Source organism: Schistocerca piceifrons, chromosome 2, assembly GCF_021461385.2.
Source record: "Schistocerca piceifrons isolate TAMUIC-IGC-003096 chromosome 2, iqSchPice1.1, whole genome shotgun sequence".
In the NCBI taxonomy this organism is placed as follows: Eukaryota; Metazoa; Arthropoda; class Insecta; order Orthoptera; family Acrididae; genus Schistocerca; species Schistocerca piceifrons.
The window spans coordinates 651,294,301-651,316,335 of record NC_060139.1 but is presented as its reverse complement, the minus strand read 5'-3'; the positions used below and the strand labels follow the sequence as shown (position 1 = coordinate 651,316,335).

Genomic DNA, 22,035 nt, shown 5'->3' with positions numbered 1-22,035 from the left:
TTATGGGGATGGTCTGTCGCTTTATTTTTCGTCATCCAGACTCGTTTGGAAAAAAAAGGAAGATTGGGTTTGACGTTTCGCCGACATCGAGGTCATTAGAGACGCAGCACAGGTTCTAAATCTGGATGGCCAGGTGCAGGTTTGAACAGTCGTCCTCTCGAATGCGAGACCAGTGTGCTAACCACTGCGCCATTTCACTTGGTCAGACTTGTTTGGACACTAGGAGCGTCTGCGCCAGCTAACTACTATACGATGGTGCACTGTCGCCGTACACTTGTACCAGATCACCGTGGATTGCTGCTGTGACACTTCCATTTCAAACAGAGGATGAAATAGAAAGCAATACTCCTCCTTATCAGGGGGCTCAGGCATTTTGTTTTATGTGGTGCAGCTGCGAGCTACAGTGCTGTGACGCGAGGATTTTAATGTATAGCAGGGCTACAGATATGTACCTGCAAACTAGTAGGAAACTACACTGAGGTGACAAAAGTTATGGGATAGCGATATGCACAAACACAAATGGCAGTAGTGTGGCGTACGTAAGGTGTAAAAGGACAGTGCATTGGCGGAGTAGTCATTTGCTGTCGGGTGATTCATTTCAAAAACTTTCAGTCGGTGATTATGGCCACACGACAGGACTTAACAGACTTCGAACGTGGAATGGTAGTTGGAGCTAGAAGCATGGGACATTCCATTTCGCAAATCGTTAGGGACTTCTACATTCCGAGAGTGCCGAATTTCAGGCATTGCCTCTCACTACGGACAAACCAGTGGCTGATGGCCTTCACTTAACGACTGAGAGCAGGGGCGTTTGTGTGGAGTTGTTGGTGCTAACACACAAGCAACACTGTGTGAAATAACGGCAGAAATCAACGGGAACGTACAACGAATGTAGCCGTTAGGACAGTGCGACGGGGCTATGGCAGCAGAAGACTGACCCGAGTTCCTTTGCTAACAGCGCTACATCGTTTGCAATGCCTATCCTGGGCTCTGACTGTATGAGTCTGACCATAGACGACTGGAAAACCGTGGCTGGTCAGATGAGTCGCGATTTCAGTTGTTAAGAGCTGACGGTAAGGTTCGTGTGTAGCGCAAATTGCACGAAGCCAGGGACCCAAGATGTCAACAACGCACTGCACAAGCTAGTAGTCACTCCATAATAGTGTCAGCTGTGTTTACACAGAATGGAGTGGATCCTCTGGTCGAACTGATCATTGACTGGAGATGGTTATCTTCAAATAACTGGAGACCATTTACAGCCATTCATGTAGTCAATGTTCCCAAACAGCCATGCAATTTTTATGAACGACAATGTGCCATGTCGGCGGGCCATAAGTGTTCGTGACTGGATTGAAGGATATTTTGGACAATTCGAGCTAATGATGTGATGACACAGATCTCCTGACATGAATCCTATCCAGCATTTATGGGACACAATCGAGAGGTCAGATCGTGCACAAAATCCTACCCTGGTGCAACTTCGCAATTATGGACGGCCATAGAGGCAACATGGCTTATAATTTCTGGAAGGGTTTCCAGTGACTTGTTAAGTGCATGTCACGTGGAGTTGCTGCACTGTGCCGATGTAAAGGAAGTCCACCACGATGTTAGGAGGTATCAAATGGCTTCTGACACCTCAGTGTTATTACGTACGTAGTTTTACATTTTTCATGTGAAAACTACAACTTTATGGCTGCTCCTCCAATATGGAATATTCGTGGACGTCCTTCTGAAAAGCGTTTGTGTTCGACAGCGAAATGCAGCGAGTGCAGGAGAGAGCGGGGGGCTACTCACAGAGGGCGCCGAAGAGGATGGCGGCGGCGGTGAGGGCGACCCTCCTGGCCAGCGGGGGCGGCAGCGCGTCGCGCTCCAGCAGCGCCCAGCGGCTCAGCAGCTGCGGCCAGCGGCGCGACAGCCGCGCGAACACCAGCTGCGACAGCAGCGCGTTCCCGTAGAACGCCATGCCCCACGCCGCCTCGTCCAGCCCGTCTGCAACGACACGTCAGCCACACCACTCAGCGCTGTTGTTTTGTGTCACTATGTGGGCAGGTATACATACCTACATCAGAATAAACTGACAAGGGAACCTCCCCATCGCACCACCCTCAGATTTAGCTATAAGTTGGCACAGTGGATAGGCCTTGAAAAACTGAACACAGATCAATCGAGAAAACAGGAAGAAGTTGTGTGGAACTATGAAAAAATAAGCAAAATATACAAACTGACTAGTCCATGCGCAAGATAAACAACATCAAGGATAGCGTGAGCTCAGGAGCGCCGTGGTCCCGTGGTTAGCGTAAGCAGCTACTACGTAACGAGAGGTTCTTGGTTCAAGTCTTCCCTCGAGTGAAAAGTTTACTTTCTTTATTTTCACAGTTATGATTTGTCCGTTCGTTCACTGACGTCTCTGTTCAACTGTAATAAGTTTAGTGTCTGTGTTTTGCTGGATTCATATTGCCCACGGAATACATCTCACGTATTTAATGCACCCTCGTCCAAAGTATCGAACAGTCAACTGCCAGCCAGGGAGCCTCATTAGCAGGAATACTCTCTCTTCCGTGCGCTGTAGTCGACTGACGTCGTGTGTTTCGATGTTTGTTTAGGTGTAGCGTCCCCATACTACGGCGCAGTTACCTCGCGTTGGACGGACGGACGGAGAGATAATAATTGTCTGAAAATAAAAAATTAACCTTTTCACTCGAGGGAAGACTTGCACCAAGGACCTCTCGTTCCGCAGCTGCTCACGCTAACCAATTTTTTTTTTTTTTTTTGTTCGTTATAGTTCGTTGTAATTGTTCGTTGCGGATGTTCCCTGACGGCTGTTGAAGTTCATTATTAATCCAGTCACTCAGTTTTTTTTTAATTACAGAGGGAATTTTTGGGACAAGCGCTGATAACTCAGCGGTGCCTCAACCTTATATGTGTTCCATCCTTGTCTAGGGGAGTGCTAACCGTCTCTCCTTTCATACAACACTACCATGGGACCACGGCGTTCCTGAGCTCACACTATCCTTGATGTTGCCTATCTTGCGCATGGACTAGTCAGTTTGTATATTTTGCTCATTTTTTTCATAGTTGCATACAATTTCTTCCTGATTTCTCGATTGATCTGTGTTCAGTTTTTCAAGGCCTATCCACTGTGCCAACTTATAACTAAATCTGAGGGGGGTGCGATGGGGAGGTTCCCTTGTGAGCATGGGAGGAGGGCCGGGGATTGTTGACAGTTTACCATTACACACAAGTTAAGTGTGGCTGTGACAGCAGCAGTTGCGCAGTTCCCTTCTGAGCAGAGCTCACGCTGGGCGCAGGGCGACTCCATTTTGTTGTTCCAGGGGGGCAGCCCTCTCAGTTGACTGTCACCTGCCGACCTGTGCACTTCGAACGTTCTTGCAGTTGTTTCCAGGGCTCTCGAGTGTCCAACCGGATGCGATCGTTGAAGTCCCACCATGCTTCGACGAATAACCTTTCCGCCATCATCAGGTGATGATGCACATTGTCGGTGTTATTTATGTCCGTCGGTAGAGCTTCGATTCCCTGCGCCGACTGTCCGATTGCTGCCGCCGACAATCCGTTTGCGGGAGCCAACCCAGGTCTGCGCCGTCACCTGCATCGAGCCGGGTGGTGGAAGATGCAAAATCCCGTGGAGTGTCCCCGGCAGCCGTCATGGAAAGATCTTGTGTTCGCATTCTACCGTATGTAGGCAATGTGACGTCAAAAATTGGGAAACTGCTAAAACAACACAAAATTGACACGGTGTACTGACCACCGTGCAAGATATGCGCCTTACTGCGGATGGTGAAAGACGAATTTGGCCTCAATAAAGCGGGCGTATATAATATTCCATTTGGTTGCGGCAGATCCTGCATTGGTCAAATGATCCGAACAGTCGAAGACCACCAACACCACACGCGCCTACGGCAGCCCAACAAATCGGCACTGGCAGAACACTGCTTGGGAACTGGACACAACGCGAAATACGAAGAGACCAAGACTCTGGCCCCTACAAGCCTCTACTGGGACAGCATCTTCAAGGCGGCCATTGAAATTCAACGGACAATCTCATAAACCGAGATACAGGTTTTCAGCTGAGCAAGGCCTGGAAACCCTTACTTAGCTCCATCAAAGAGTCACGCCTCAAGCGAAGACAAGATACGCCCAAGACAGCCGCCGGCGAACTCCACGGGATTTTGCATCTTCCAGCACCCGGCGCGACGCCCGAGACGGCGCGGACCTGTGTCGGCGATCGTAAACGGATTGTCGACGGCCGCAATCAGAGCGTCGGTGCAGGGAATCAAAGCCCGACTCACGGGCGTAAATAACACCGACAATGAGGAGACAGACCATTCCATCAGAACTACCTGATGATGGCGGAAATGTTATTCGCCGAAATATCGTGGGACTTCAACGATCGCATCCGGCTGGACACCCGAGAGCCCGGGAAACAACACATACGCCGGGAAAGCCTCCGATCACACATTCTTGTAGTTATTTACAGGGTGTTTCAAAAATGACCGGTATATTTGAAACGGCAATAAAAACTAAACGAGCAGCGATAGAAATACACCGTTTGTTGCAATATGCTTGGGACAACAGTATATTTTCAGGCGGAAAAACTTTCGAAATTACGTCGTCTTTCTGCTGTAAGCGTGTGCTGTTTACAACGTGCAAGTGTGCTGTAGACAACATGGTTTATTCCTTAGAACAGAGGATTTTTCTGGTGTTGGAATTCCACCGCCTAGAACACAGTGTTGTTGCAACAAGACGAAGTTTTCAACGGAGGTTTAATGTAACCAAGGACCGAAAAGCGATACAATAAAGGAGTTTACACCTCTATCCATACAAAATTCAAACACGGCAACCCCTCAGCGCCGCTACCATTGCTGCACGAGAGACATTCGCTAACGATATAGTGCACAGGATTGATGACGGCGATATGCATGTGGGCAGCATTTGGTTTACTGACGAAGCTTATTTTTACCTGGACGGCTTCGTCAATAAACAGAACTGGCGCATATGGGGAACCGAAAAGCCCCATGTTGCAGTCCCATCGTCCCTGCATCCTCAAAAAGTACTGGTCTGGGCCGCCATTTCTTCCAAAGGAATCATTGGCCCATTTTTCAGATCCGAAACGATTACTTCATTACGCTATCTGGACATTCTTCGTGAATTTGTGGCGGTACAAACTGCCTTAGACTACACTGCGAACACCTCGTGGTTTATGCAAGATGGTGCCCGGCCACATCGCACGGCCGACGTCTTTAATTTCCTGAATGAATATTTCGATGATCGTGTGATTGCTTTGGGCTATCCGAAACATACAGGAGGCGGCGTGGATTGGCCTCCCTATTCGCCAGACATGAACCCCTGTGACTTCTTTCTGTGGGGACACTTGAAAGACCAGGTGTACCGTCAGAATCCAGAAACAATTGAACAGCTGAAGCAGTACATCTCATCTGCATGTGAAGCCATTCCGCCAGACACGTTGTCAAAGGTTTCGGGTAATTTCATTCAGAGACTACGCCATATTATTGCTACGCATGGTGGATATGTGGAAAATATCGTACTATAGAGTTTCCCAGACCGCAGCGCCATCTGTTGTTGAAAATTGTAACTACTGTAATTTCTAAAGTTTGTCTGCCTGAAAATGTACTGTTGTCCCAAGCATATTGCAACAAACGGTGTATTTCTATCGCTGCTCGTTTAGTTTTTATTGCCGTTTCAAATATACCGGTCATTTTTGAAACACCCTGTATTTACTATACACAGTGTCACTACATTCATCATGCACCACAGTCATCATGCACCATAGGTGCAACGAAAGTTCTTCCTTATCAGGGGCACGTAATTACATACAGTGCCATTCAATTTATGTCAAAAGAGACAAAGAAGGAAGTAATAATATTATTAAGAAATTTGGTCGAGAGGAAAAATGTAGAAGAATAAGAAAATTTCATGTTATAACACGGAAGCTAATTACCGTACGAGTACTAAACCTGGCAGCATTAATGTCAAGGACATGGAGAAGAGAAGTAATGCAGAATCAATTCAACTGAAACACTTTTAATGTGCTGCTACGGTACATCATACCATTACATACAGATACCATTACTGCTATAAAAGGGGCCTAATATGGAGCCCATCAATGTCCTGAAGAGACTGAAAGTGCAAAACTGCATTTTGTACAGGAGAACGAAGCGTGCCCGTAGGTATGCTGGCTACCTCGCTTGATAAGCTGAGTTTCAGATCAGCATAAGTGTGAATGTTTCCCTAGTAAACCCTGTCCTTCGGGTAGCCCCACAACCAGAAATCACAGGAAGTGAGATCAGGTGATAGTGCCAGCTAAGCATTTGGAAACGATCGGCTGATAATTCGATGATTTCCAAATGTGTGTCGGAGAAGCAGACGAACTTCACAAGGGATGTGCGGTGGGGCCACATTTTGCATGAGAACTGTTGAGTTCAATGGGCCTCTCCTCTGGCGCGGGTACGACGTGCTGGCGATGCATATCGAAGTAATGCTAGCCAGTCACACTGCACTTCTTCGACCCTTGAGCGCCAACCTATTCAAAAAAAGAATGGGCCAATGATGAACGTAGTGAAGCATGCCCTACAGTGACACGTTCATCACACAGAGGAACTTCATGCACAGTGACTGGAGGTGATGATCCCCAAGCTTGGCAATTCTGTGTGTTCATCTTACCCACCAGAAACAAAATGAGCTTCATCTGTCCATAGTATGGTCCAGGGCCAGCCCCCATCAGCTACAATTCTTATGAGAAAGTGGACAGCGAAGTCAACGCGTCGTTGTGCGTCTTGTAGTGCAAGCTGCTGTACGATGTGGAAATTGTATGGATATCATTTGAGAATGGTTCGAAGCACCTTCCTTACGGCAGACCAGGGGAAGTTCAACTGTAGTGACACAGCACGAACACTGCCTGACGATCGGGAATTGTGAGCAGCATTGTCCGCCATAGCAACAGTGATGTCATCAACCACCTGTGGTGCAAATGGTCGTCGGCCTCTTACCGGAGCGACGCCCAGTTGTCCAATTGATTCCAACTTCTTCATCATGCTCCGCACAGCAGGTGGAGGAAGAGGAGCCTCCGGTAATTCTTTCAGCCGGCGATATTTTCGAAGTGCAGCTGCAGCATTACTGTTGTTTTGACAATAGAACTTCACCAATAATGCTCTGCTCCTTTCGTCCAAGCTCACGTTGACAGATCAACAAATGCACTGCGACTGGTCATGTGTGTGAGACTATGAATCACAATGACTGATCATTGCACCTGGTGGCCGTTGTTGGAACTGGACTGTGGCGCTGTGACACATGGAAATTATGCGCTCCATACTCTGTACACTAATGCTACCAGATTTGGTATTCTTACTGTAATTAGTTTCAGTGTTATAACGTGTTAAATAGAGAACGTTTAACTACAACTAACTGGTACATAGTGGGTTTTCTGCCTTGGTTGACCCTTTGTTTATACAATTAAATCTTTTTCTGTACTCTTGGGAGAAATTATTGACTTCGAATGTCTACATTTGTCGAATTGTTCGTTGTACTTACTATGCGTCAGAACTATCGTTAGTAGACTCGCTAGCTGTAGCATACCAATAACATGGGAATGCGGCTGTGTATAGGCTTCATCTGTCGTACTGCATCTCCCAAATTGAGCGACCGTCCTTGCCCCTTCACTACAGCCCCGTCTTTGCACATATGGGTCAAGTTACTTGTGTGTAGTCCACATTAATGCATTCCCATTAGCGTGCAGCATAGATTTTGCTTTGCAGGATCTTAATACTCTTATTACACATATATGTGGTGTCGAGAGCGTTAAGGATAATGGGAAAGCAGCACTACATCGGTAGTGTGTCGTAAAGTTGAGAATTTGGGTCCGACGGGAGGCATGCAGCTGCGATGACCCTGTGTTTGGATGGTGCAGTGATAATCGCATCTGCCAAGTAAGCATGAGACCTGGCATTCGGATCCACTTCAGCTTAAATTTTCAACTTTTTCCAGTGATTTAAATCAATGTCCACTGACAGATATCGTCTCTAACTCCTTTGTGTTTTGAGTCTTATTACAGTTATTAGGTTCACACATTTCGTAAAAGAAATACACCACAAAGAAATATACGACATAGAGCAACAAAGGTAGGCAATAGTTAGAGGGGATTGAGGCAGGGTTGTAGTCTATCCCGAACGCTATTCGGTCTGTACACTGAGCAAACTGTGAAGAAAGCCAAGGAAAAAGTTGAAGAAAGCCAAGGAAAAAGTTGGAAAGGGAATTAGAGTTTACCACACTTATGTATAATACCGACTGTATCTCTTTTATGCAAATGCTATGTTTGTTATGAATTCTGTAATATCTATGTTTGACGTTCTTTAACTTAACATATGTGGTAATAAATGTCCTTACTTCTGTTAAATTGTGTTAACAAAATCAATTTGTGAATGTATTTTTTGAACTATATTCTCTCATATGCAAATGTTTTATAGTATTATATATATGATTGGTTCATGCACCGGGAATGTAGGATTGCATGAAATGTAAAACCAAGCAGGAAGTCCCTCCACAACGAAATGCTTTGGTGGGAGTATAACAGTTAGTTTAGTGTGAAGTAGCATAAGAGGTCTTTGTGACAGGTTTATTCGGTGGCTAGCATCCAAACTACTGTCATTCCAAATACTTACTGGAGCAATAATTGCAGCAACAGTGAATTAATTATGCCTCAGATGTGTATTTATATTGGAAATTACATCATAACATTTGTAGCTGTGCTCTGAATCGTGAAATTCCAGCGTCAAGAAGATAACTTACGGAGTATTTTACATCAAGAGCCTTGATCCTGTATGACAACTATGTACTTTTGCCACAGAAGATCACCAAGGTCACTACCTTCAGTACAAGTTAAGTTAAGTAGTATCCATTTTAGTCTAGACCAATAATTTTATTAATTGTTCTAGTTTAAATTTTGTGTCAAGAACTCCAATTTATCCCCACTTACGTACCTGGAAGGTTCTACTTCCTAGTGCTGAAATGCTCCACAAATACTTATTAACTTCCATTAATATATTTACATACAATTTTTAAACTATTTGAGTAGTATGTTCTATGATATTCTCAATGTGTTGAGAAAAGTGAATAGTTAAAATTCTACAAAACAATAAATGTTTCTTAAAGGTCCGATTACAACAATTATTTTCAACTCTTATTAAAAGCATTGCTTATTACTAAAAGTAACAGCATAAAACTGTGGTTTCAAAAACCAAGTACATGCCATAACAGTTCAAAGACCTACACAAATCTTATTTGCTTTATAGGTTTGTATAGTTCTTTTATTCATATATTGACATTTATGGGTGTCTTATCAATATGTCTTGCTAGAAGTGATAGTCCTAAACCCAGTCAGTAGCTGGAACAGTTTCTGAGTCTACCGATTTATACTGAGCCAGTAGCTTAGCAAACTTTACAGTGAAAGTATTTATAAAGTTCAGAAATTACTTTAGAAACATTTGTCCAGTTAAAGTCATAACTACCAACAACTTAGAAAAACCATAAGAGATTCAGAGCCCCTTTACGTCACTGTGCTCAGTACAATACAAAGACTTAGCATCTTTCTATGAAAACATATAGGTCCATGTTAACTAAGATAAAAGATGGTTGATTAATTCTATATTACTGTCTTGCAGTAGTAGGGTACTAAAGCCACCTAATGTCCGATTTATGAGTGTGTAAAGAATGTGCATTGAGATACCAGAAAATTAAACTTACATGATAAATCTAGTAAAAATGTTTTCAAGCTTTCACTCAAACAACATGAAAAATCATTATTTTTTAAAAATCTCATGACTGCTAAAGGAAGTTAGAACAATTTTAGGTAAATAAAATTTATTTTTATAGTAAGAGGACTCTTTTTCTTTTTTTCCTTAAACTCGATTTTCTTAGTAATAGGGGAATGTAAGAAAAAAATAAAATTAATATATGAACATCAAGATATTTCTGTATTTTGAAGCACTTATATTATTTTTCAACAATTTGGGAAAAGTGAGCCAGACGCTGCAGAAACATCCCACTACCACAGATATCGTATTTGTAGAGACAAAATGTAATGAATATGTAATGTCAGTTACAATAATAAAATTAATGTTAAAAAGAATAATTTCTGCTTAAACTAAAGAATGTTCCCATATTTATTTAATTGGAGCTTGCCCTGGGGTTGTCTGTTGACAGATTTTCATACTACAGTTTAGTCAAAATTCCACATGTAATTTGAGTTGACTACATTTAGGTGCATGAAATTTATTTTTGTTGCAACTTTTTGTTTTTATAGATAACTGAATTCCGATTGCATATTTGGACAGGGCTAGAGACCTTGAAAATCTGTCTCCACTAGTACATGGAAGTAAGCTGGGTTGCATAACTCGTTGAGACAGTTGAAAATCCTTTCTCAACCATATACAAATTGATTTTAAAAATTCAAAATGCTAACATAATCTACATAAGAAGAGCTATTCAGAAAAATAAAGTAAATAAAATCGGATACCATTTAATAGGTCAGGTACTCAATTTTTCAGTTTCAAAATTCTCAGTTAGTATCCTGTGTTGTGCATCAAATGTGAGATTTTTCTTGTACATACATAATTACATAGGCTGAATTGTCTGCAGGAATTTTTTCATCAAAAGTTGCAACAAATTTCATTGCTGTTTTCTGGGAGGTCACAATATTCTTTCTGTGAGATATGTTTATCACATAGATAGGATAGTTTGTTATGAAATTATATGGACTGATGTTAACATAAACCTTCAACCGTGTAACTCCATTAAAATCAGGAAATGCATCACAACTTTTGAGAAAATTATTTGGTGGATCTAAGTTCCACATCTCCTGTGGGAAAATTTCATTCCATCCACTTTTCAGGTATAGTTTGCATAACTTAACATCAAATAATGTGGAATTGATCAGTTGGTTATTTTTGTGATTAATTTTAAACACAACCGTTACAAAACAGTGCATCTCAGATTCTTCTTCCCACTCGAGTCAGTACAGATTGCAGTTCATAAAATATAATAATTTTTGGATTTTTCGGTATATTTCCTCATTGCTGTACTTTGTAATATGGCTCATATTTAACAAAAGGGAAATTAATTTCCATATATTCTAGAACAATATTATCTCCTTTTGGAAGAGTGCCTTTTATTTCAATTCCAGCATCACTGTAATTGGGCTATATAAGAAGAGCATCTCCAGCACTGGAACTCCAAGTAACAATTACAGAAGGATCACATTCCCACATAATTGCTGCATAACAGTGAACTGAATTTTTATAAGCTTTTCCTTCATGTGTTGGATAATTTGAACTATCAGTTCCAATAATACTTAAGCTCACACACAACTGAGCACTATTAAGATGATGCAATCTATCTCCTATATTTATGTTAATTTCAGTATCCTTATTAGGAACATTAAGGTTATATTCATTTTTTTCATTCACATGGAATGAGTAAAACTGATACCTTTCGATTTTGTTAATTATTTAATAAGGATAAAATTTATTAAGCCATTTCCAACATAGCTATTACAGTAGTACCACTGAAGTTGATTAAATTATTGTTTTCATTAGTTACAGTTATTTCTAAATCCTATATAACTTCAAAAATTGGAATATCCATCAGGTAACGCAGCTCATGTGTTAGTGGTACACTAAATTCAGCATTTGCCTTCAATGAAGCAATAATATTTAATTTTTGATGAAAATGACCAGTATGCTTCACAAAAACCCCATCAGCTAGATTAAAATTTATAATGATTAATTTAAGTTGGATAATTTTAGGAACGTCATTGCTGACAGTTTTTGCATTAGCTTCAAAAATTTGGTTTACATTGTCTTTTTATCCATATCAACTTAAATCACTCTCAATAACAATTCTATTTAAAATGTCGTTTGCTTTAATGTGAACATTAGGCATTTTCAATGAATAAATTTTCCCAATTTTTCAAAATATGTGGAACAACAGGAATTTTTATTATTTCTCCATCACAATACCGTCTATTATTTTTCTATGTGGTATTTGGAGTTAGAAATGTATGAAATCTAACTAGTGCAACATTGTTATAACTTTCTTGTATAGGTAAAGTCAATTTTTTTTTGAGAACAGTTCCTTTTCCTCTCAATTGAAAAAGATGGCTCATTTAATACTAATAAAAGTTATATATTTAAGTACAGATTGGAAACCAGAAATCGAAAAAGAAACACAGTAAGCGTTTACGAAATTCTATTTGATGTGCTACAATAGGGTCAAGTGGATGTGGGAAAAAGATGTTAATGATTGATAATTATATTTCAGCTCCTGGATGAATTAGCACTAAATCAATCACTTGTATGCCTACTCTAAAAGTTTAGACCGACCAAAATATCAAGAATTTATTAAAAGGTTTAAAAAACTGAAGATAAATATAATAAGACAAGTACTACTTTTATTGAGAGTAATCACTGCCAAGGTGATTCAGTTGTAGTATTTGATGATTTAATTCTTGAAAATCAGGATATAGCTAAAGAATATTTTGTTAGAGATAGACATAAAGGAATAGATTATTTTTACTTAGCCCAGGCATATTCTAAAATATCTAAACAATTGATCAAAGATGATCTGATTTTTTTAAATATTTTTAGAGGGCATGGCACAAATTTATAATCATATTTACCTTGAGTTTATTGGTGGTAATGTAAGTTTTGTTAAAATAAGGAATATTATAGGAAATGTTGAAATATGGATAAGTCAGGATTTTGCACATCAGGTATGACTAGGGAACCTATGGATGGAAAATTCAGGAGAAAATTAAAATTTTTTATCAATATAATAAATCCATTAAACATTAAAAATATTTTATAAATGTTTTATCTGTATCAAACCTTTTCGAAATATAATCCAGAGGTAGTTAAAAAGCTAAATGACATAGAAGAAAGCTGAAGAATTGAAATAAAGATATTAGTTTAGGAAACAATTACCAAGAACATACTATATAAAAAATATCAACCTGTTATTAATGTAACAGAAAAAGTACAAGAAAGAATGGAGTGATTAGGTGATAATGTTCTAAAAGCTACTGAAGGAAATAGAGAGGTTGAAAAAAAGATGGTTCCTATTATTCTCATGGGTGTTTACTGGGATATGAAAGTCCAAAGTATGGATGGTCTGATGATCATTCTGCTAAGTATGAATATAAATTAAGTGATTCAGAAATACATGGCCATTGAATAAATGTGAAGAGAGACTAAAACTAGAATAAAGTAAAAAGATGAAGCTCAGGGTGTTGCTAAGAACCAAATATAAGTTAAAGAATGTGAAAATATATTAACAATAGTGAAGATAAAGTCTTAGACAAAGATCTGTTGGCATATTTAAGTTTGTTCACCATTTACTGGCTGAATTCAGTGGAGATAAATTGACAATTGGTGGAAAAGAAAAAGAAGGTATAGATGGACTAATGAATCTCTTAACTAAAAAATAGATTAATATGGATGATAAGGGTGCAAATTTCGATTCAGGTGAATTATCTAATTTTATGGATATACTATACGATTCAGGACCATTATGTTCTAATAGTAATTCAAACAACATAAAAACAAGTAGAGGTGAAAAATAAAGAGGTTTTATAAAAGATATTGTTAATGTCTATTTCCTACATTCGAGTCATATAGATTCCAATGGAAAGTGGGTGAACATTTAATGAAGGCCCATCAGTTGAATATGTTTGGATGAAAGATGTGAGTGAATTGCTCGATAGATTAGCAATAATCCATATAAAAGAAATAGCTGGAAATAAAAATTTTCATAATGAAAAAGTGGCATAACACAGAAATGACAATAAATGAAATGATTTTTCAATCAGCAATAAAAAGTGGATTCGATATCTGATTAGATTTCTCAGCCATCTTCATCACACTTCTTGGAAAAGTGATAAATACAGTAAGGGGCTAGTAAAAACTTTGATTAACAAACTTCCATGCGAAATGCATCCATTGGCTATAGATTTTGTGATGTGGGAACCAAACTAGATGAAAGATCAGCTAGAGGAGATGAAGGAATATATCCACTAGACGAAAATTGCAAAAAATTTGATATTGTCATTAGGGACAATAAAAATTTAAAAAACACAAACCCGATAAAGAATTTCAGTTAGCTGCAAAAAAGGAATGCATGCCTCTCATGCTTGATTAGGAGAAAAATCAGCAGCTACACCAGTTCAAGGAATAATGTACAGGAAGAGAAAATTAGGTATGGGGTTTCAACTTGACGAAAATGAATGGAGACTATAAAAATATTCGTTTTCATAAAAAAATTTATTTCTATAAATGATTAACTTCAGCATCAATTACAAATAACTACCTAATGTCAAAACCAAGCCCAAATTAATTAAAACTAAACGCAATAATGAACAGTTACATAGTACTCATAATTTTTAAGTGATGTCCTGAAACAGGAAAAAGGATAAAAAACTGGTGGAAATTTACTCATAACTTCAGATATACCTGTTGTGATAGAGATTACTTAATATCTACCAAAAACGAAAGAAGACTCTCAATTAACAATACCTGAAGGGGAATTTCTTCCTTTGTTATTTGTGGCATTACCATATTTAGCTATTGACACATCACTAACCGGTAGAGCTGAAGCTACTGCAAATGTAGTCATAAGTGTGAAGAAAGGTGATGCAGAATAGGAAGAACAGAAGAGACACAATTTAGTATTGGAGAAGAAAACTGCAGCTGGAATAAAAAAAATTAAAAAAATAGTTGAAGCATTCCCTAATACATTAAGTAACTTTGATACAGCAAAACTTGTCAAACAATTAGAAACTAAACAGTTTTGTTGTGTGTATATGATTTATGAATAGCCAAATCATCCTACAGTATACGAATTTGGAATAGTAAATGTAGATGTTTATGATAATGTTGGAACTCACTAGATTTGTTATTATAGAGCAAAAAATTAAACATTCCTTTTGCTTGAGTTGCAGGAAATATTCCTGAAGAATTGGTTAAATATCATTGTGAGAGTGAGGTGTTCTACAAAAAAAACGAATTAACATTATAATGAAGTTATTTGTGTTTATTTGTTTTAATGATATTTTGAATTTAATGAATGGATATTTTTGGAAATAAGATGCAGCTTATATGTAGCTTCAGTAATGGAAAACTAAACTTGAATGAGTTAGATACAAGAATTGATCCAAAAATAGAAAATTTAATTAAATAATTTGGTAAATAACTATATAACATCTCTTAAGTATCTAAAGGATATATTAATTCCAAAGGCAGAAGGTTAGTACATTTAAAAGATCCAGTAAGAGGTTATGATGCAGTTACCAAACAACACTTAGAAAAAGAATATGTTGCAAAATCTGAATACACAAGTGTTCTAACACAAGTGAACACCTATACACATATTAAGACAAATTACTTTACAAAATAGGAGAATGAAAAAGCTTTCACAGATTGTTTCTCAAGGGCAGATTTAACACCAGACCTAAGCCATTTAAGTTATCTGCAACAAAGGATGTGCAACTAATATAAACTGAACTTTCATTTTGTTTCCAGTGATGAAATATTAAAATTTCATATTTGATTACTATGTAAAAATCAAGGGAGTTACTTTATTTTGAGCTAATTTAGATGGTGATCCCTCATCTACTGATTTTAAAAGAGAGATAAAAAAATTAATGTTGGCGAACTTCAAATTTTATATCTAACTCATTCAAATAATCTATTACTCGAAATGAAAATGAAAGACAAAATATTTATACCTCTAAAGCAGTCTGCTACACAGTACTTACTTCAGGTGAGTTACTAATGTTTGGTGAACTAATTTTAGAACCAAATTATGACAATACAGCAAACAGTAACTAATGATTTTTAATCTGTACACACATATATTCACATTTGGTGTTTGAAATGAAGAAATTTTGCAGAAATGCATAATCCTCACAAAGTAACACCTAAAAATAGAAGAGAGATTATTGAAGTTCTTTGCACAGTATACAAAACTAAAAAGATTAAATTTGTTAAAAACTTTTTGTAGGTGATGGGTTGACTATGCATGCAGAAATAACAAATGAATTACAAAAAACAACGAGAAAAATTTTTCAAAAAGAAATGTAGTTTCATTCAGTAGGCGATTTATGGCAAACTGATGTAGTAGAAATGGAATCTGGCAACTTGAAAAGAATATCTGTTGACTGTTATCAATGTGTTCCGAAATTTGATTGGGCTATATCAGTTAAAGATAAAACTAATAAATATGTAGCTGATACTTTGGAAAAAATATTCAAAGTATGAACTCCAGGAAAGTATACAAACAGATAATGGTATAGAATTTTACAACAAAGATTTTCAAGAACTTACGAAGAAACACAAGAATAACCATTACTCGTCTCTTACAGAATTAAAACCATCTGTATTAGAACGATTTTCCAGAACACTGCAGGGCAAAAAAGTGGAAGATATTTGCTATTCAAGGAAATTGTAAGTGGGTAAATACGATTTCGATAGAATTTTACAACAAAGATTTTCAAGAACTTATGAAGAAACATAAGATTAACCATCTTTTACAGAATTAAAATCATCTGTACTAGAACGATTTTACAGAACACTGCAGGGGAAAAAAGTGGAAGATATTTGCTTTTGAAGGAAATTGTAAGTGGGTAAATACGATTTCGAAACTAACTGATGAATGCAACAACACAAAACTGTCAATAATAAAAATTTAACCAATGGAAGTTAATGAAAAACATATAAGCCAGCTGCTGCTATATCTAATGATAAGCCGAGTTACAGACTTAAGTCTGCTTCAGTGGAGGAAAAATGTAATGTGTGTGATAAAGTGAGAATCAACAAACTAGAAGGATAATTGGTCAACAGAAATTTTTGAAACTGAAAGTCATATTCATTCTTATCCTATCACACATTAATTAAGAGATTTAAATGGAGAAGGAGTGAAAGGAAATTTTTATGATCAAGTTTTACAAAAAAACTAATTATCCTGATGTATATCTTGTTGAAAAGGTTTGAGAAAGAAAGGAGATAAAGCATGTGTTAAATGATTAGGATGTAATAATTCTCACAATTGTTAGACAAATAAAAGTAAAAATACTTATGTAACAGATTTCTTACATCTTGTAAAAGTTGTTGCTCTTTATAGCCAATAATTAGTTGTATTGTATTTGGTAACTGAGTTAGGGAACAGCCCTAAGGCTGCTTCAGCTGCCACTGGATTGCATTATATTCTTATTATTTCTTCACAGTTTGGATGTGTGTCTGCAAGTACATTTAACTATGTTTGAAGCTTTCTGCTTTTATATATAATCACGTAGTAACCAGATTCAAATTCGTCATACAATAATTTTTAAATACCAAACGTCTTTGTCAAATCAATATTTTCTGTTCATACAATGATATACAGGGTTATTACAAATGATTGAAGCGATTTCACAGCTCTACAATAACTTTATTATTTGAGATATTTTCACAATGCTTTGCACACACATACAAAAACTCAAAAAGTTTTTTTAGGCATTCACAAATGTTCGATATGTGCCCCTTTAGTGATTCGGCAGACATCCAGCCGATAGTCAAGTTCCTCCCACACTCGGCGAAGCATGTCCTCATCAATGAGTTCGAAAGCATCGTTGATGCAAGCTCGCAGTTCTGGCACGTTTCTTGGTAGAGGAGGTTTAAACACTTCACCATTAAGAAAAAATGTTGCTTCATCACCGAAAACAAGTTTCGTATTGAACGCATCCTCTTCCATGAGCTGTTGCAACCGCGCCCAAAATCAAAGCGTTTGACTTTGTCATAAGGTGTCAGGGCTTGTAGCAATTGTAAAAGGTAAGGCTTCTGCTTTAGCCTTTTCCGTAAGATTTTCCAAACCGTCGGCTGTGGTACGTTTAGCTCCCTGCTTGCTTTATTCGTCGACTTCCGCGGGCTACGCGTGAAACTTGCCCGCACGCGTTCAACCGTTTCTTCGCTCACTGCAGGCCGACCCGTTGATTTACAGAGGCATCCAGAAGCTTTAAACTGCGCATACCATCGCCGAATGGAGTTATCAGTTGGTGGATCTTTGTTGAACTTCGTCCTGAAGTGTCGTTGCACTGTTATGACTGACTGATGTGAGTGCATTTCAAGCACGACATGCGCTTTCTCGGCTCCTGTCGCCATTTTGTCTCACTGCACTCTCGAGCGCTCTGGCAGCAGAAACCTGAAGTGCGGCTTCAGCTGAACAAAACTTTATGAGTTTTTCTACGTATCTGTACTGTTTCGTGACCATATGTCAATGAATGGAGCTACAGTGAATTTATGAAATCGCTTCAATCATTTGTAATAGCCCTGTATGATTGTGTTTGCCTTATTCGCTCTAGAAGCACTTCTAATCTTTTTGAGTTTTGAATTTCTTCTCTTCTCTTCCTCAGAACACAATTGCCATTTCTTTTGTAAATCTTCAATTTGATCTTGTAAATTTTCAGTTGTTCATTATAGTTTGTATCCCCCATAAAACAGTCCTTAAAATGCATAGCTATTATCATTTTATATCCGCATATAAATTCATGTAATCCAGTTTCATTAATAAATAGTCTGCAGCTCGTGGTCTTGCGGTGGCGTTCTTGCTTCCCAAGCATAGGATCCTGGGTTCATTCCCGGTGGGGCCAGGGATTTTCTCTGCCTCGAGATGACTGGATGTTGCGTGTCTTTCATCATCATTTCATCTTCATTCACTTGCAAGTCGCTGTAGTGGCGTTAAAGAACTTGTGGAGTGGCGACCAAACCGCCCCTCGAGGGGTCTCCCAGCCTCCAATGCCATACGCTCATTATTATTATTATTATTAAGTAGTGTTTGTGGATGAAGATTTTGTAAAGAGGTTGAATACCTCCCTTCGTATTTGAATATTATTTTTAATCCTTCCAGATACATGTTCTCCTTTAAGTTTCTTGTTATCTTTTTATTCTCATTTCCCACAAACATCCTTAACTTTAAACAAGAATTATTTTCTTGATCAATTATGTAGTACTTCTTTATTGTTATAAACAATCCTGTTGCAGTTCTGAATATATTCATTAATAGTGCTTATGTAGTGGATGTGCTTGGGGTTACTGTGATTTACTAGAAACTCTTTTACTAGGAAAAATATTTTTATATAAATGGTTATGTTGCATATGATAGCGCCCTGAATCATCACTCTTTATTCATTTATAAAATCTTGATTTGAGTTCATCTTAAAAGTCATTAGTGATTGACCAAAGTTTAGTTCACTATAAATTTTCGAGTTATTCTTGTCTATACTTAAGTTGTACCCAATAATTTTCTGCATCTGAGACTTTACATCAATAATCCCATATTTGGATGCATATTTGAAAGCGGTAGTCTAAGGAGTCAAAAAAATTGACAAGGGAAAAAGCTATAAAATTTATATATATATATATATATATATATATATATATATATATATATATATATGTGTGTGTGTGTGTGTGTGTGTGTGTGTGTGTGTGTGTGTGTGTGTGTGTGTGTGTGTTCACTACAAATAAAGAAATTAACAGTTCCAAATTTTGGATATGATGATGAAAATTAATATATATAAATATATGTATGTGTGTGTGTGTGTGTGTGTGTGTGTGTGTGTGTGTGTGTGTGTGTGTGTGTGATTTTACAGAACACTGCAGGGAAAAAAAGTGGAAGATATTTGCTTTTCAAGGAAATTGTAAATGGGTAAATCAGATTTCGAAACTAACTGATGAATACAACAACACGAAACTTTCAACAATAAAAATTAAACCAATGGAAGTTAATGAAAAATATATATATAAAAGCTCAGGCCTGCAGCCAGATGAAATGAGTAAACCAATAAACTATTAAAATAATTATGGTTATTTCAATACTCTGGATGATGCAAAACTCACTCAAACAGGTACTAGGAGAACATTATTTCGTTGAACACACAATCTTGAGATAATTGGCGAGTTAAGTGAAGATGCTTTAAATTTTATAAGTAAGCCTAGATGTGATATAAAAGATGTAAATACTGGTTATAGCACTAGCACGTATACATGAAATTCAAAAATGAAAATGTTAAAAGGTCAAACAAAAAGTAACAGAGGCAGTATTTCGTTTCCATCAAGAAATAAACTGATATTCAGTTTATTGGTGACCCCAGTACCTCTGGTACTTTAATTACAGGTAACAGAAGAATACATTAGAAACATCAGGTCACTGAGGTTTATGAGATCTACATGGAAAAGGTAATGTCTTACATCACGAAATTTTCCAAATTACGAATAATGATCCACTAGGAATACGTTAATGTAAAGATGAAATTTGAAATGTGACTATGTAGACTTGATGGGATTGGTACATGGAGACTGTTGGAATTAAACCAAATTATCACCAATGATATTTTCACTCTGCAGTGGAGTGTGCGCTGAAATGAAACGTCCTGAGAGATTGAAACTGTGTGCCAAACTAGGTTGTGCAATATTTTCAGAAGAGCTTCTGTGAAGTCTGGAAGGTAGGAGACGAGGTACTGGCAGAATTGAAGTTGTGAGAACAGGTCGTGAGTCATTCTTGGGTAGCTCAGACGGTAGAGCACTTGCCCACAAAAGGCAAAGGTCCCAAGTTCGAGTCTCGGACCGGCACACTGTTTTAATATGCCAGGAAGTTACCTGAAGTATTGGTTCATGATATTGGGCACACATTATGTTTACAGGGCACAGATGTTGATGGAGCAATAATGTATTCATCTACAATGCATCAGATTTAGAATTATCTCAAGATGACATTGACACAATTCAAAGTTGATACAGCAAAACAATAGAACAACGATCTACAACAATGTCTACTCTAGTTGTAGCATATCCTCCAAATGAACCAGTTGAATCATTATCTCAAATTAAGTATTTCTATCTCTTATTATTTGTAAATCGAATTTTATATATTTTTTGCCACAAGTAAATGTGGATATGTACTTATATGAAATCCCAGCTCATAACTTTATTTGTTAAAATTTTTACCACATGACTTACAAAAGTTTCATTGAGTGTATCAGTGACCAAGTTGTAACGTTGAATTGTTTGTTAATAAATTGATTACATAATGGCTCTTTGTGCATCATCATTAATTTCAGGATCTCACAAACCCCTATCAGGATAGGATTATCTAAAATCTTTTTATTAAATGTGTAGTCAACACAAATGCAGATAGAACTTTTATTTCTTTAGAGATCTTTTCTATGCAGAATTGAATGAGTATGACTTTAAATATATCACATAATTACTAGAGAATTTCCAGGAGTCCTACCACAAAGAACTCTGTATCTATGAGCATATATGGATTGTTGTATTTTTTCAAGGATGATATTTTCTATAATAAAATGAATTCACAAAAATGTAATTAGAGCATGTACCACTGATTTATCATTAATTGGTATTGACTACTCTAAAACATTTGCAGAGGTACTAACTATATTAAAAGATACATCACAAACATTAGAAAATTTTACTTTTCCTTATTAAAATTTTTCCTGTATAAATGGAAGCATCAGGCTGTGTGAAATCTAAAATGAGTAAACACATCACACTTGAAAAGTCAACTGATAATTTTACTTCATAGAAATATGCAAAAGATGTTTATAAAACTATTTGTAGACAGTGTACACATGAATATCTAATAAGACTTTACAATAGTAAACAATTTCCTTGAGTATGTGGAAAAATGTTTCTATATGTTATTTTAAAATTGCTTACAACGAATTCTTGTGACTCACTCTGAGGATGGCCGGACGATATGCGGCTGAAATATCAGTGGAGGAAATTTTATTTGCATGCCTGCATGCCCGGAATTTAATGGACTATTCATTACGCCGCAGAAGTTGAAAATGCACATCGAGTAAATCTTCTGTTTTTAAGAATGGAAGTTATTCAAACTATTGTTGTATAAAAAATATAAGTAAGCTTGTTTCAAATCAAATTACAAATTTAATTGCCC

At 37.5% G+C, this 22,035-nt stretch overlaps 1 protein-coding gene and 1 non-coding gene across 2 annotated transcripts in view; both read right to left on the bottom strand.

The window, feature by feature from the left end:
* Positions 1-22,035, bottom strand: part of LOC124775698 (gustatory receptor 5a for trehalose-like) — a 93,880-nt gene that overhangs the window by 42,947 nt on the left and 28,898 nt on the right. Inside the window, exon 2 of the mRNA XM_047250526.1 lies at positions 1,795-1,989. Coding sequence (XP_047106482.1) covers positions 1,795-1,989 — 195 coding nt within the window. The remainder of the gene's footprint in view (positions 1-1,794; positions 1,990-22,035) is intronic.
* Positions 2,872-2,974, bottom strand: LOC124778183. Its single transcript, XR_007015887.1, has one exon. It is a non-coding gene; the product is annotated as a U6atac minor spliceosomal RNA (small nuclear RNA).